Genomic DNA, 16,770 nt, shown 5'->3' with positions numbered 1-16,770 from the left:
GTTCCGAAGATGGAACGCCTGGGCATGGCCGGCCCGGGGCGGGTGAGGGGCGCTCGGGGGCCGTTGCTGGCCCCGGGCCGAGCGCTGACAGCCGCGTCCCGCCCGCAGGGAAGGCACAGGAGGCCCGGCAGGAGCGGCACCGGCTGGGTTTGCTGCTGGGGCGCGCTCCAGCAACAGCCAAGGACCAGAGAGCCCCGAGAGTGCCCAAGCTGGTCGGCGTGGAGGACGAGGAAGAAGGCCCTGGTGCTGCCCCAGCACAGGAGACCGAAGAGGTGGTGCTGTTCCAACCACCGCAGGAGGGTGAGTAGCAGAGCTGGGCTGCAGGGCTGGAGCCTGCAGCTAACTTGGCCCTATGCCATGCCATGCCATGCCATGCCATCCCATGCCATGCCATCCCATGCCATGCCATGCCATGCCATCCCATGCCATGCCATCCCATCCCATCCCATCCCCTGGGGAAATGCCCATGGACAGGACGGAAGAGGGGCCAGGCAGACACCCCGCAGTGGCCGTGCTCCATCCCCTGGAGCACGCTGGGGCTCTTCCTGCCTGGGGAGCGCAGGGCTGGGCTGTGTTCTCCGGCCTCTCCCACAGCCCCTCAGCTCTGGCTGCGCTTGCTCTTTGCCAGATGCAGCCCTGGAGCGCACACAAAAGCAGAAGCGCACCCGTGGCCGCTTCCACAGAACAGCGCAGGTACCTGCAACCACCCCCACCTGGGCTGGGCCTGCTGTCCCTGCTCAGCCCAGCACCGTGTGTGCAGCACTCCATGCAACATCCCCGGATTCTTGCCCTTCTGCTACAGATGGTGTGCAAATTCATGAAGAGGATTCGAGAAGAAGAGACCAGCGTCATGGGCACCATGGTCAGAGTGTACCCTCCCATCTTCAAAACCAACACCAGTGCTGCCCTACTGGATATGCTTGTGGAGGAGGGTCCTTCCAGTCCAAAGCAAGTAAGCAGCCTGTGGCCTGGCGTCCATCCTCCCAGTAATTGCTTGGCCTCCCAAGCCACGCCTGCTGCTCACTGTAAGCCTTGAGGCCATGGCAGTGTGCTGGCAAGGGAAGCACTTCTCTGGGGCAGCTGGGCACATGACTCCCTCTGGCAGCTTTCCAAGTCTTGCCTGCCTTCTCCAGGTGCCCGCCATGGTCAGGTACATCCACCAGTGGCTCGTGGCCAATGAGTTTCCTGAGTACAACCTGTACAGGCCCCTTCTGGATCTGACAGAGGCACAGCCCGCTGATGTGGTGATGGCTCTCCTGCGTGTGGCCCCATCATGTGACAGGTACAGGGCCCATGTGCCCACAAGGCTCAGGGCTCAGCAGCCCATCACCCTGTACAGCCTGTCCCAGTGGTCTGACACACAGAGAATTCCAGGGCCCTCTGGCTCCTCCCTTTGCCAGTCCCCAGCGTGCTGCCATAGTCCCTCCCTGCTCCTCAGGGGCCAGTCCCCACGGGGCTGGGCTGCCTGCGTGCTGAGGGCCAGTGGGCAGAGGCAGAGCTGGCAGCCAGCTCAGCTCCCCGCTGCGGCCCAGGCCACAGTGCTGTGTCCCAAACCCCCTGAGACAGAGCTTTGACCCCACAGAGCTGCTTTGACCATGTGGAAGAGCATCATGTGCTCATGCAGGACTGCAGAGACGGCCATGCTCGTACTCCTTGATGTGCTGGCCAACTGGCCAGAGCACAGCACATGCACCTCCGATGGGGACCACACGGCTGTCCTTGCCCTGGCTGTGAGTTTCTGCAACTGGCCTTTGCTCAGCCCAAGCTCACCTCTCCATCGGCTCCCCATCCTCCTTCCTCCACGGTGTCTCGCTGCCTCTCCCTGCTGGGCTGAAACCTGGCCCAGGGGCAGCTTCAGAGCCACCAGGCCCCGTGCTCCCCCTGCGTCTCCGCTGGCCTCTCCCTGTCACGCTCGGACACCTCGGCACTGAGCTAAGGCTGCTCTGTCCTTTGCAGGCAACTGTGGTGATGTGGAAGATCCTCCAGATGCCCTGCGTCCCACATGTGGTGACTGTGCATTTCCCCCGCCTCTTTGTGTATCTGCTCTTCCAAGTGCTTTTCAGCACCTTGGATATGCCAGAGGCAGCCGATATCTTCTGGAAGGGATGTCAGCAGCAACACGGCCTTGCCACCAGCCCCAACAGGTGCTCCATCCCAGTCCTCCTGTCCCTGCCACGTGCCCAGGGCAGGACCCAATGCTCCCAGCGTGACCTGGGCTTTGCTGTGCACACAGCTTTGCAGAGCAGACCCTGAAGGCCCTGCTCTGCCGACTGCACTATGAGGATGTGGTGGTGGCAATGGAAGACAAGCATGGCTGGGACACGCTGCTCTGTGCTGACACCCACCACTGTGCTGTGGGCATGCTGGCCAGGTGAGACCCCCTGCTCCCCAACTGCCTTTGGCATTTGTGCCCTGTTCCCGGGGTGCCCCACACAGTGGGGGCCCGTGGTCGTGAGCCACAAGGCCTTGTCACCAAGGGACGGCCAAGGAGACTGCAAAAGGCTGGGAGAGGAGCGTGCCCAAGAGCAGCCACCTCCAGAGGGCCCGGCTCCCCCTTGCTGGGTGCTGGGGAAAGGCCAGACCTCTGTGAGTCAGTCCTGGGAGAGCTTTAGCCCTGCTGCCTCAGGTTTTTGCTTCCTGTTTCCTCCTATCAGAGAAATGCACCATGCATCCGAAGCCTTGTGTTCCGTGATTGCATTCCACCTGCTCGGGCTGCTCAGCAAAGACACACCATGCCGGGATTTGGCCGCCATGGCGTTCCTTGTGGAGGTGAGGCTGAAGGCTGCCTGGCTGAGCTGCCTCCCGGCTCTGTGCCCTCTCGTGGCCGCAGCTGCCCGGGACGGTGCCTGCGCCCTGTGCTGCTGCCTGGGCCCAGCCCCGTGTGGCTCCCCTGTCACCGGCCTTGTGCCTTTCAGACCCTGGACTGCCTGAACTTGAGTGAATGCCGTGACAGCGTCCTGGAGGTCATGTCCAAGAAGCTGCAGAGCGAGTGCAGGGAGATGCGTCGCTTGGCACTCAGAGGCCTCCTGGTGCTCGGCACCAGTGTCTCGGTGAGAAGAGGGCAGCAGCTGAAGCCATGCTGCCAGCATGGGGCTGGGCAAGGCAGTCGCTTGGCCTTGCCTGGCCTTGGGGTGCTGAGGCAGCTGCTCCCAGCTCTCCTGCCCCCCGCTTCAGCTGCTCCAGTGCTTTGGCACAGGCCTTTGGCCTCTGAGCCCTGTGGCAGCAGGATGGCATTTCACACACTCATGTTCCACACAGGCAGCAATAAGAATGTGGAGCCTGCATGAAAGGCTTGTGGAGCTGTTGCAGGAAAATGACAGCAACATGCTTAGGATGACCGTGGTTCTCCTCAGCCGTTTGTTCCTGTGCAATGGTGCCCCGCTAGCCAGCCCCCTCGCCCTGCAGCTGGCTGGGGCGCTCCTGCCACTCTTTGACAACGTAAGGCTCTGCGCCTCCAGCCATGGCCACCGGCTGCTGCCTGCAAACTTTGTGCCCTGTGCATTTTCAGGCTTGTACCCAGATGGGTGTGAAGCAGCTGATGCTGAGGTCTCTTTTTCTTTCTTTCGTACAGGATGATAGCCAGGTGCAGGTGTGCTCTATGTTCATCTTCCGAGAGATGCTGTATTTTTGGCCGGAAGGGGAAAAAAAGGCCCTGAAGTCACACGTGTGCCAGAGCCTGCTCCCACTGTTCTTCCACTGCCATGACGAGAACCAGCGTGTGGCAGAGGTGAGGACTCAGCAGCTGCTGCTGGCCCCCTGGCTGGGGGGCTTGGCTGCCTCCTGCTCTGGGACCTCGTGGGCTGCAGCCTCCTCCTGACCTTGGTACAGGGACCTGTGTGAGTCCTGGGCCCTGGGCTCTGGTGCCATCTCCAGGTCTCTGCTGCTCTCCAGGACTCCCGGGAAACGCTGCATTGTTCAGCCACATTCCTGTACAGGAAGGATCTCCAACACATGCTGCAGGTGGATCAGACATGGAGGTTCGGCAAGGCCCTGGTAAGGACGGCCTGCAAGCCCCAGCCTCAGGTTGGAGAAGCGCCCTGACCGCGCTGCTCAGCAAGTGCGGCCGGCAGCTGCGCCCCTGCCCATTGCTGCAGCCAGGGCCGCCAGCCTGCGCCCCACACGCCGCTGCCTTCCCTGGGCCACGCGGGCTCTGCTCCCGGCTCCCGTGGGCCCGAGCCGGGTGCCCGTGGAGCCCCGGCCCAGGTGGGATGCGGGGCGGCACTGCGGCTCCCCGGGCAGCAGCCGGCCCTCTGCCCCTCCCCTCGGGAGCCCTTGGCCAGCGACTGCTGGCCGCGCCTCAGGGCTGTGCGGGCAGGGGAGGCCGGGGTGGAGCGCAGGCAGCGTCCGGCCGAGGGGCTGAGCCCGCGCCAACCCTTCCCTCCTGCTGCTCTCTGCAGCTGGCAGAGGACAGGAGCCGAGCGGTCGAGCACCTGCGCCGGGCCCTGCGCTACCTTCAGAGCCCACAGGAGCCCCTGCGAGAGGCGGCCATCAGGTTCATGGGTGAGTTCCGAGCCCGGGCTCCCTCCCCGGTTTGCCGCAGCTCGGCCCTGGCCCCGCCTGCTGCCCCGGCAGCGCCAGCCCGGCCCGGCCCGGCGCCGTGGAGCCCTGCCTGGCCTGGGCATTGCTGCTGCCGCCCTCTGGCAGCCGTGCCCTGGGGCGGCAGCGTGCGGCAAGGGCCGGGCTGAGCCCTGCCGGGCCAGCAGCCCGTGTGGCCACAGCGCCGGCAGCACCGCTGGCAGGGAGCTGTGCCGCTGGGGCCGTGACAGGCTCTGTGTTCACAGGCATGGCCGGGCGGCACCTGAGGGGGCAGCAGCAAGAGCTGCAGCTGATCTGCACTGGTGAGTGAGGGCAGCAGGCTGGCAGCGGAGGCTGCCAGGGGCAGCTGCAATCCCTGCCCCGGCTGCAGAGGGCTCTGCTCCCGTGGGCAGAGCACACGGAGCTTTCAGGGCCCCGTGGGCCATTGGTGGCCCGCAGCTTCGGGTTGATGCCCTTGCTCCCTGCTCCCTCCTGGCCATGGCAAGAGCCGGCTGGGATAGCCCTTGCAGGGGCTCTTCTTGGCTCCTCGCAGATCCAGCTCTGACCGTAGCTCTGTTCCTCTCTCTTGCAGCCCTGGAATGCCTGATGGAGGACAGGAGCAGTGCCGTGTCACAGCTGGCATTTGCAACACTTCATGTCCTCCTGGCAATACAGCGTGGGCGATATTCCACCATCCAGAGGCTGCACGATCAGCTGCGCTGGGTATGGAGGATTCGGCCTCGCCTGTCGGGGCTCGGCTGCCTGCTCTGCCGGATGACTTAGGAGGAGAGCTGATCCTGGAGTGTGTCTTTGCTGGGGCAACCTGTGTGAGGGGTAATTTTCCTTTTCTTTAAGATTTTTCTTTTCTTCATTTCCCAGCTAGGGTCTAGGCTTTGGCCTAGCTGTGTCCCCTGCTGATTGTGAAGTGTGCCATCAGCTGCAGGGCTTTCTGGGCTAAAAATACCATCAGGTCACTTGGACTTGCTCTTTTTGGCCTCTAAAAGCTGTACCCAATTTCGGGGCAAATTTGGAGACCTCATCTATGGGTGGATGGAGCACCTAGGATTTTCCCAATTGCTGGGAATGGTTCTCCAGGTGCCTGGAATATCCAGGGCCTTGGTAAGTTCCAGCTGCACACATGCCTTGGCAATGAGAAGCAAAGGAACCCAGCCCTTTTTGTGCTGCCTGTGTCACTGCACTGGGCTCATGGGATGGGAACACACAGCCCTTGTGCTGGAGCTGAGCTGCTCTGCCCAGCCCTGGTGGCCGCCATCCAAGCTGGTTTTGCTTGTCCTGGTTCCCTGACAGCTGGGGCCCTGGGCAGAGCCCTGAGAGCCTGGTCTGCCCCCAGGGAAGGAGAAGGAGCCCCTGGAGAAGCTGTACCGGGTGGGGATGCTGCTGCTGCTTCTGCTGCTGCTGCTGCTGCTGGAGACAGCGCGGGTGACATCAAGGATGACAAGCTCTTCCTCAGCCTGGCCACTGGAGGCTGAAGGTGATGGACTTTGATTCTAGCACCTTCTTCAAAGCCAAACTCCACAGGGAATTTGCGGGTGAGTCCCACCCGGGCAAATGCTGCCAGATTTGGGCATGGCCCAGCATGGCTGGGAGCCAAAGGCTCCCCCTTTGCTGGGGCAGATGCAACTCATTCTTCAGTGGCTGCCCAGCTGCTTTTGGCAGGGCTGGGGCATGGGCTGGGGTGGGTACGAAATGGGAGTGGGCTCCTGGCCCTGCCAACAGCCCCCAGCACCCACCGTGCCCCGGGCTGGGGCTGAGGCAGCCAGCCTGACACAAACAAACCCCATGGTGGGAGCAGAGGTGGGACTCCAGAACCTGTGCACAGCTGCTTTGCTGTGCAGGCAAGGAAGGGCTTGGGCTGCTCCACTGCCCTTGTTTGCTTTGGGATCACCGTGATTTTTGGCGGCAGTGCAGAGGGGAAGAGAGAAAGTGTGGGCTTCCCTCAGCCATGGCTGGGTTTTTCCCTGGCATGTGGGGGTTTGGCCTTCCTCAAGGCCCTGACAGTGATAAGAGATTTTACCGTTTTTCTTGTTTTCCCTTTTTGCATCTAATCTCTTTTCAATAATGTGTTGTTTATTTTTCAAGAGGAAATGTTCCAGGTGGTCCAGTGTGGATGGGGAAGTGTTGGGGAGCAGCTGTGGCGTGGATGGGCCGTGCCCTTGGAGAAGGCTGAGGCCATGGTTTGGGAGCAGCTTTTCTTGCAGCCGTGGCTGGCGTGAGGTGGGTCCCTGTGTGCTTGGCAGGGTGGGATCAGAGCTTTTGGGAGCTGGCAGCGAGCACAGGAGCATCCTGCTCTGGGCAGCTGCTGAGGGCTGGATGTGCCCTGGCTGGCTGCAGGCTGGGCACATGTGCTGCTCTCCTGCTCTGTGCCAAAGGCAGCAGGGATGGGCAGCTCTGGGCACAGCTCTGGGCACAGCCAGCATGGCCTGGGAACCGCAGGCCTTGGCACAAGGGCACAGGAGCCCTCAGCTGACGGGCACTTTCTGCTTTCTCTCCTTGCAGCCGGGCTCTGCGGGTGCTGAGGCTGCTCTGGGCTCTGCCAGGGCTCTGCTGGGCTCAGCCCTGGGCCCAGCTGGGCTGGCTCTGCCCTCACATTGCTCTGACAGCTCTGCATCAGCCGAGTTTGTTGTGAGCACAGCGCCTGAGCTTTCTGCTTTGGCAGGTGAGTGAGACTCTGCTGCAGGCCCAGAGATTGCAGCTGGGGACACACATCCAACTGGCAAGGACCCAAACTCTCCACAGTCCCAGCTGAACGCCTGGATCTGTACAGGGTGTTTTGTCTGTCCCATTCTTCCTTCTTGATTGGCTGGAATTGTGCAATTGCACTTTGTTCCTCCTCTAGCAGTGTCACGAGTGGGCCAAAGCTGGCGAGTGGGCCGTGCTCCTGAGGCAGTGCAGTCTGGAGCTGGTGGATGGAGAATTGCCCTTCTGCACTTCCAAACCAGAGCAAAAAGCCGTAAGTGGGACTTTGTGACTCTAAGAAATCCCTTACAGTTTCAAAAGGAATGTGCAGCCCATTTGCAGGGTGAGAAGGAAGGTAATCTTCTAATGGATTTGGGGTTTGACAGTGTTTCCATTCCCAGCCCTGCTTGGAGCTGGAAGTGCACAAAGCAATTTCCTCTTGCTTTGACCACAAATTCAAATACCAATGTTGGAAACAAAGCCCAAAATCTTTTAAGAGGCTTTTGAGGTCACAAAGATCGATCCATGCCATCAGCACATTTACAATTTAAATAACTGAGTTGTCTTTTTAAAAAGATCATTTACCTCTTAATGCAAAGAATGTAACTTGGCATTTATGTTTTGTTTTTTTCATTAACTGTATGGTTTTTTTTTCACTAACACTTGGATTTTATTCTTATCTTTTACAATTTATCAATTTTTTTTTCCTTTTTCCTTTTTTTCCCTTTAAATAGAAAACATGTCCTATCAAAGGAATGTCCTTTGCTCCTGGTTCCCATGTGGAGCAGCTCCCTTCCTGCTGGCTGAGCTGCTCAGGCAGAGCCCGGCAGCTCCTGGCCCTGCAGGCCTGAGGCTTTTCCCCGTTGCTGGGCACAGACTGATGGAGCAGCACTGCTGAACACGGGCACACAGAGGGACCAGCAGCAGCTGCCTTTGGCCACCTGAGGCTCCAAGGCCCAAACTCTGAGCAGCCAGGGCTGGAAGAGACTGGCAGGATCTGATCCCTGACTCTGGGCAGACAGGGCTGCACAAATGACCCCACAGCAGCAGCAGCAGCAGCACATGGAGCTGACTTTGAGCACAGCCCCTGCCCCTCTTCCCTCCCGTGTGCAGCGGTGTCACAGCAGCCTGAGGCACCTGGGAGCCCCCAGGGCCAGCAGGGACTGGAGATGGCAGCCCTGGGCTCCTGGAGGCTGTGCAAGGAACGGAGCTGGGCACTCCCTGTCCATGGGGAGCTTCCAGATGGAAAAGGCTGCTGTGCCCAGGCAGCTGCAAGGGCACAGAAAGGAGGCTCTGGAGCACTGGATCTGTGCCAGTGCCACAGTCCTGGGCAGCAGCCAGCGAGCCCTGGGGGAACAGAGAGCACAGCAAGAGGGACAGAACCAGGCAAGGGCAGAGACTGGAGAGAGCCAGGCCTGGGAGCAGGAGCAGCTGCTCCATTGCACTCTTGGAGAAAGCTCTTGGCTGGTTCAAAGCGCTGAAAGGCGTGAAGGGCAGAGAGAGGCCACAGCAAACAAGCTCCTGTTTGCACAGCCTCCCCTCTCCGTGTCCCAGAAGGGATTGCATGGACTGTGTTCTTCTCTCTGAGCCATCTCGTTCAGCATGAGCAGCTCAGCACCAGGAGCTGAAGCCTCAGGCCACAGGAGCTGGGCAAGAGGGAACTTCTGGAGCAAAGTAATGCTGCTAAAATAGCCCCAGCTGAATGCAGTGGATAGAATCATGGAATCACAGAATCCTTTTCTGTTGGAAAAGCCCTCTGAGCTCACCCAGTGCAGCCAGTCACCCAGCAGTGCCAAGCCCAGCACTAAACCACGTCCCTCAAGTGCCAAGGCCTGGACACGAGCCCTGAGTGAGGCCTGGACAGCAGGCCCTGAGCCAAAGGTGGCCTCTGGATGAACCTTCCAACCAAAGGTTATCTTTGTATCTGCTCCCTGATGAAATATGCATGGTCATTAGCCCTCTGATAGATGTAGTCACTCATTAGTGAGACATGTATTGACCTTTGTGTATTTAGAAGCCAGACAAGGCCATGAAATCTGACATCTGGCCTTGTTTGGGGCTGTATGGTCAAAGTCACCTCCCTTGGTTCCTCCTTGAGCCCTGGCCAGGCTTTGGGAGGGACCCAAGAGGAGGATGAAAGCAGATGTTGCCACACTAGCAGTGCTGTCAGTTTGTTCATTCAGCACTGTCAGAGCTGGGCCCTCTCTCAGCGGGGTTGGAGCCTCACCTGGGGCTGGAGGCACCTGCAGGAATTCCCAGTGCCCAGGAGTGGCTCTGCAGCCCTTGGCTGTGACAGCTTCCCCAGCTGCTGTGTGGGTCTGGGGGATGGTAAAGGCTGAGGGTAAATGCTGCTGGATCTTTGTTAATCACTGCTGCAATCTTTGGTGGGGATGGTTGGGTGCATTGCTGAGCTGCTCCTTTTGTGATTCTTTGCTGCTCTGAACTGCAGGAAATGACACTGATTCCTTCAGCTGGAGTCTGTGTCTTTGGTGCTGACACCAAAGCGCAATTAGAGTTTAACCTGACCACTTCTGTGAAAAAAAAATAGACAATGTTTCCACAATTTAATTAAAAACAAAACATGGGATAAGGAGAACCTCTACTCTTTATTGGATGCAGTCGGGAATATAGTAACTAAAGATAAGGAGAAGGCTGAGCTACTTAACATCTTGTTTCTCTCAATTTTCAATATTAGGACAGGTTGTCCTTAGGACAAGTGTTCTCCTGAGCTGGTAAATAGGCACAGGGAGCAGAACAGCCCCTGGAATCCAGGAGGAAGCAGTTGGTGACCTGCTGAGCCTCTCAGATTCTCACAGATGTATGGGATTGGATGGGATGGGGGATGAGGGAGCTGTGGATGAGCTCCCCAAGCTGCTCTCCATCATTTACCATCAGTGCTGGCTCACCAGGGAGGTCCCAGAGCACTGGAGGTGCCAGTGTGAGCCCATCCCCAAGAAGGGCTGGAAGGAGGAGCTGGGGAACTCCAGGCCTGTCTGCCTGACCTGGGTGCCCGGCAAGGTTATGGAACAGATCACCCTGAGTGCCATCACAGGGCACCCACAGGACGGCCGAGGGGTCAGAGCCACCCAGCGTGGATTTCAATGTCTGCACTGATGATCTGCATAAGGGGACTGAGTCCAGCATCAGCAAATTTGCAGATTACACCAAGCTGGGTGTGAGTGTGGATCTGCTGGAGGGAAGGAGGGCTCTGCAGAGGGCCCTGGACAGGCTGGATCCAGGGCCCAAATCCAACAAGGTGAGGTTGAACAAGACCAAGTGCCGGGTCCTGCACTTTGGCCACAACAACCCCTGCAGCTCTACAGGCTGGGGACAGATGGGCTGGAGAGCAGCCAGGCAGAAAGGGACCTGCAGGGACTGATGGACAGCAGGCTGGACATGAGCCATCAGTGTGCCCAGGTGGCCAAGCAGGCCAGTAGCTCCTGGCCTGGATCAGGAATGGTGTGGCCAGCAGGAGCAGGGCAGGGATTCTTCCCCTGTGCTCAGCACTGCTTGGGCAGCACCTCGAGTGCTGTTTGCAGTTCTGGGGCCCCAAATTTAGGAAGGACATGGAGGGGCTGGAGCGTGTCCAGAGAAGGGCAACAAGGCTGGGGAGGGGTCTGGAGCACAAGAGCTGTGAGGAGTGGCTGAGGGAGCTGGGGTTGTTTATCCTGGAGGAGGCTCGGGAGACAAGGCGGTGTCAGGGCACAGGTTGGACTTGATGATCTCCATGGTCTGTTCCACCCTTGCTGATTCTGGGATTCTCTGAAAGAACCCTTGAAGCAGTTACAGGAGGAGCCCTAGAGCTCCTCTTCAGAAGCTCCAGCAGCCCAGGTCCCTAGCTTGAATTCCAACCCCCAAAGCCCATCCTGTCAGTCCTGCAGAGCCCCTGCAGCTCCTCCTCCTTGCCCAAAACAGGGAGCCCAAGGGCCAGACACAGCAGCCCAGATGTGCCCCCCTGGCCTGGGGTGCCGCTGGCAAGGGAGCAGCACCATGCACTGCAGGAGCCTGCAGACAATTCCTGCAGAACTTGTTGGATGATCCTACTGCCCAAGGGACATTCCCATATATAGTATAGGTGGCTTTTGAGTCCTAGTAAAATATCTGTATTGTACTTGAATATCTGTATATAGGCCTTGCCCCGGTAAGTCCCAGTTGTTCTTGATGGGTTGCAGCTGTGATGTCCTTCATTGGGCTGCAGCTGTGGCTAGTGAAGATAACTGGGATAAAAGGGGGTGAGTTGGCCAATAAGGGAGAGCCTTGTGGGTGCCCTGACTAAGAAGGACAAACATGCAGAAGATGGAGTCTGTGCTGTGTAGGTCTTTAGCTATAAGAAAACATGGAGGAGAGGAGGTATGGGGCTTGAGAAATATAGGACTTTAGAAACAGTATGGGACTCTAGAAATATAATAACAACACCCATGGGGCCAAGTCAGGAACTGCAATGGGGAGTGGGGCCAGAGAGGAAAGGGCAAACAGGGATGGGCTGTTTGCAGGGAAGGGAACAGGGCTGGGCAATGGGAAGACATTTGTATCAGGAAGAGGAAAGCAAGCAAAGGTGAAGCCAAGGAAATGCTCAGGGCAGTTTGGGGGTGGCTGCCAGGCAGCCCTGGCTCTGAGCAACAGCGCCTGCAGTGGGACAGGAAACTCCCAGCTGATGGGAACAAACTTTCTGGCTGACTGCAGAGGCCAGGACAAAGCTGAGTGGTTTCCCTGGTGTCCCCCAGCCCTTGCTGGCCCCAGGGGCTGATGGCATTTGTGCTCCCTCAGGTTCATGTCCCCACACCAACAGCATGGGAGTGCTCCTGCCTGCTGTGTGCAATGCAAACAGGGGCTGCTGAGCCAGTGCTGCCGTGTCTGTGCCTGCAAGGATGGGGCACCTGTGTGAGCTGGGGGAGAGGCCAGGGCTGCAGAGGGGGGATGTTGTTGGCAGCTCCATGAGGATGCTCTGGGACGCTGCCCTGGGCTGTGCAGCGCACTGGGGATGGATCAGGCCCTGCTCTGCTGCTCCTTCCCGTCTCCCCCAGGGCCCTTGCAGAGCCCCAGCCATGCTGTTTGCCCCCAGCCTGCCCACGGCCAGCCTGGGGCTGCTCACGGGGGTTTTCTGTGCTGAGCATTGGCCTGGCCGTGTTCTTGAGAGAGCCTGGGCAAGGAGCCTGGAGCCCCCAGGCCCTGGGCTGAGGCGTCAGCGCTGCCCCAACAGTGCCCATGGCCTGTCCCTGCTGCAGCCCCAGCACTGCCACCCCCAGGGCTGTGCCCGGCCCCGAGAGCCCTCAGGCCCTGCAGCAACACCAGGGCAGCGGGGCAGGGCCACGGCAGCAGCACTGGCAACACCAAGTGCTGCTGCTGCTGGGCACAGCTGCTGGGCCAGCCCTGATCTGCCCCCAGCTCTGCACACAGACATTGCTGCTGCAGCTCCAGAGAAGAGAACACAAGGGGCATCTCTGGTGAAAACAATGCTGGGAGATCGTTTAGTTCCTTCAAAGCCACCAAGAGACCAGCTCCTCATTGATGCAGTCTGGGGCCACGGTTAAAGTGGAGGGAAACAAAAGGAGAAATGGCACAAGGAATGACAGTCCTTTGTGGACAATAGGAAAAAAAAAAAAAAAAAAAAAAAACAAAGGAAAAAACACCCACAACCAAACCAACAACAAGTATCAAAGATTATTTTTATTATAAGTCGTTCTATGTAAGAAATTGGAAATTGGCCAGCAGTTTAATGTTTCTGAAAAGCATCCAGTCATCAGTCTCCACACTCCAGCCTTGAGCTCCTGGTTCCTCAGGCTGTAGATGATGGGACTAAGGGCTGGAGACACCACCGAGTACAGAACTGACACTGACAGATCCAGGGATGGGGAAGAGATGGAGGGGGGCTTCAGGTGGGCAAATGCCGCAGTGCTGAGAAACAGGGAGACCACAACCAGGTGAGGGAGGCAGGTGGAAAAGGCTTTGTGCCGTCCCTGCTCAGAGGGGATCCTCAGCACGGCCCTGAAGATCTGCACATAGGAGAAAACAATGAACACAAAGCAGCCAAATGCTAAACAGACACTGACAGCAAGAAGCCCAAGTTCCCTGAGGTGGGATTTGGAGCAGGAGAGTTTGAGGATCTGGGGAACTTCACAGAAGAACTGGCCCAGGGCATTGCCATGGCACAGGGGCAATGAAAATGTATTGGCTGTGTGCCGAAGAGCAGTGAGAAAGGCACTGGCCCAGGCAGCTGCTGCCATGTGGGCACAAGCTCTGCTGCCCAGGAGGGTCCCGTAGTGCAGGGGTGTGCAGATGGATATGTAGCGGTCGTAGCACATGATGGTCAGGAGGAAATACTCTGCTGAGAGGAAAAACAAAAAGAAAAACACCTGTGCAGCACATCCTACATAGGAGATGGTCCTGGTGTCCCAGAGGGAATTGTGCATGGCTTTGGGGACAGTGGTGCAGATGGAGCCCAGGTCGCTGAGGGCCAGGTTGAGCAGGAAGAAGAACATGGGCGTGTGCAGGTGGTGGCTGCAGGCTACGGCGCTGATGATGAGGCCGTTGCCCAGGAGGGCAGCCAGGGAGATGCCCAGCAAGAGGCAGAAGTGCAGGAGCTGCAGCTGCCGCGTGTCTGCCAATGCCAGCAGGAGGAAGTGCCTGATGGAGCTGCTGTTGGACATTCCTTCACTCTGGGCATGGTGTGCTGTTGAAAAAGACATTGACTAGCTTGGACAGATTTCCTTTTTGATTTCAGGCTTGTGCTCCTTCTGAGTTACTGCTTTACTTTCAGCATTGCACTCAGCCTGAATACTGGGGAGACCTGAGGGAAAACAGGGCTCCCTGTGCCACAGGGCAGTCAGACCTGCTGGAACCACACAGGTGCCCTTTGTTCATTTAACCTCTCTCTATTTCACCGTGATCACACTTTAATATTTTTTGAAAAATGAAGTAGACTTTTTGAATTCTCCAGCTGAATTATTTTTTTTTTCCAAACCCTTCTCTCTTTCCATAGGCACATGAACAGGAAAGGATACCAAGGGCTGGTCTGGCTCTCTGCTGCCTGGAGTTGTGCCTACTGGGAACTGTTTCTCTCTATCCAAGCCTTGTCCCTGCCTGTGCTGCAAGGGCCCAGCCCAGTCCTGGGGTCCCAGCTCTGTCCTGCAGACCCCTCCCAGCACAGGGCACTGCCCAGGGGCATCTCCCTGGCAGCAGGGCCTTAAGGGCAGGCCAGACAAACAGAGATGCTGCAAGCCAAGATGCTGCTGCTGCTGTCTGTAGGGAGAGGAGGCTGAGGAGGCACTGTCTGAGGGAGATCTGAGGCACATCTGCTGATGCCCAGGCTGACAGTGCAGGAGTCTCAGTGACACAGCCAAAGCTGACAGCCCCTTTCCCTTCCCTTGAGGAGAAAGCTGAGAGCAGCCCTGACCATGCAGCACCATCTCCACAGCAGGAGGAATCTGCCCTGATGGGGGTGGCTCCTTCCACCTCCAATTTCTCCCCTGCAGCATCCATGGGGAGCTGCCAGGCAGGCTGAGAGCTGCCCCTGGCAGGTGGCACATGCCCTGGGCTGGCCAAGAGCCCTGAGGGCTGCAGGAGCTGCTCTGCAGGACAGCCCTCGGCAGCCCTGGCTGCAGCCCCAGCTCAGCCCCTGCAGCCGTCCCTGGCAGCAGGAGCCATCCTGCCCTGTCCCTCTGACGGTGCCCAGGGCAGCCCCGCTCTGCAGCACAGCCTCCTCCTCCTCCTGTGCCACAGAGAAACTGGGAGAGTCCTCCTGACACATCCCCCAGGCTGTGGGGTGTGCTGCCTTCAGGAGATCCCTCCAGGAGCACAGGGGACATTGCCCTGCACCCACAGACTCACCAGGCACAGGGCTGTGAAGATCTTTCCCCAAGTGAAGTCTCAGCTCAATGTCTTCCCAATCCTGATTGCCTTCAGTCTGTCTCTGCCTGGCTCCTGTCCCCTCAGTGCCTGCAGACAGAGCCCTCAGCCCTGCTGGGCTGGGAGAGGAGCTGGTCCTGGGAAGAGCTGTTCCTTTAAAGCTCAGCAGCACAGATGCAGCACAAGGACTTAAATGAGACTCTTGGGGATTTGGTGTTATTTACATCAAACTGAGTCCCTGAGAGAGTGTTCAAAAAACTTCTCAACACCTCAAAATTAAATTGAAACTCCAAAGTTTTCCAAGTTTTAATGGGTACCACTGAGAGACACAAATGAGAAATTTTCCCCTGGTTCCAGTTAGAGCAGAACACTGGCGGCAGTGATGACAGCTGGGGACAAACAAGGCCAAGGTGTCTCTGGTGCTGAGCAAAGATGGATGTGTTTGAGGAATGCAAAGGGCCAAGGCCTGAGCCCCAGCCCCTGGCCAGGCAGATCCTGTCCCTCCCTCCTTGCTCAGGGCTCTTCCCAGGATGGGCACTGGCATGTGGGGATGTGCAATGGCAAGGGCAGGAGCATGGGGTGGCCCCTGCCAGGCTGCTGAGCAGGGACAAGGAGGCAATGAGGCCCCAGCCCTGCAAGGGTCACTTGTCTCCTGCTCCTGCCTCAGGCCCAGGGCCAGCAGCCATGGCCAAAGTGCTGCCCAAGTTGGCTCTGGCAGGGCTGTCTTGCAGCTGCTGCCCATGCCTGTGCCCTGTGCAGCCCAGGCTGTCCCACGGTGTCCCTGCCCTGCGCCTCTGTCCCTGCAGGCTGTCGGCTTCCCCCGGCTGCCCCACGTGGCTGGGCCCTTCCTTTGCTGACAGCTCTGCCTCCTGCCTGCCCCTGCCTGCCCACACAGAGCCTGGGGCTGACCCAGACTCCTTCTGGGAGATGTGTTGTGCCACAGCCCTGCCCTGGGAGGGAAATTAATCTCTCCTTGTTTCCATTCTGTGTCTTCACAGCTGCACTTGGTGACATTATTTCTATCTCAGGTTCATTTCCACTATGAAGAAGAGGTCCAATATGTTTGAATCCACCTTCGTCATCCTCACAGGCTGTTCTTGTTCTGCCCTCAGTCTCCACTGAACCCAGGACTTCCAGTTCCCATACAGTGATCATGTTCTTGGGGCCTCCAAATCCCATCCTGGGAGATCTCTGGGCCTTCTGAAAGGTCCTCAGCCTTGGAGATGTGATTTAAGTCCAGGAATGGCTGAGTACATTTTTGCCCAAGATTGTATTGGGGAATATAATACAGAATAATACACTGTATCTTTTAAGTGACTGAGGGCAGATTTAGATTTTCTGTAAGGATGAAATATTTTTTGATGATGGTGGCAGGACACTGGCATAGGCTGCCCTCAGAATTGAAACCCCATCACTGGATGTGTTTAAGGTCAGGGGCTTTGTACAACCTGAACGAGTGAAGGTGTTCCTGGGTAATGGGAGTTTTACCAGAGACTCTTTTCGGTCTCTTCTAACTCAAACCATTTTACATTTCTTTGGTTCTTATATCCCAACTGCTTCTCCACAGGGCTGCAAATACCTATGCACACCCTGCCAGCATTTTAATGTGGCCTAATTCCCAACACTTTCATAAAAAGGACAGAATTGCCATATTAGGGACATGAATTGCCATGCTTATGGAGAAATCATTAAAAGCCCCAAAAGTAAAGAAAC

The 16,770-nt window shown here is 57.9% G+C and overlaps 1 protein-coding gene across 1 annotated transcript; it reads right to left on the bottom strand.

The window, feature by feature from the left end:
- Nucleotides 1–12,866: 12,866 nt before the first annotated feature.
- On the bottom strand, nt 12,867–13,859 carry LOC132080765 (olfactory receptor 14J1-like). The gene has a single exon (XM_059484049.1). The coding sequence runs from the start codon at nt 13,857–13,859 to the stop codon at nt 12,867–12,869; it is 993 nt and encodes a 330-aa protein (XP_059340032.1).
- Between the last annotated feature and the right edge of the window lie 2,911 nt (nt 13,860–16,770).

Source organism: Ammospiza nelsoni, chromosome 17 (genome assembly GCF_027579445.1).
Source record: "Ammospiza nelsoni isolate bAmmNel1 chromosome 17, bAmmNel1.pri, whole genome shotgun sequence".
Lineage (NCBI taxonomy): Eukaryota > Metazoa > Chordata > Aves > Passeriformes > Passerellidae > Ammospiza > Ammospiza nelsoni.
The sequence above is the reverse complement of the archived record's forward strand: the minus strand, read 5'-3'. Positions and strand labels throughout refer to the sequence as shown.

What these genes read in the sequence shown, in the direction of transcription:
- LOC132080765 (XM_059484049.1), bottom strand. Translation starts at nt 13,859, where the DNA reads ATGTCCAACAGCAGCTCCATCAGGCACTTCCTCCTGCTGGCATTGGCA.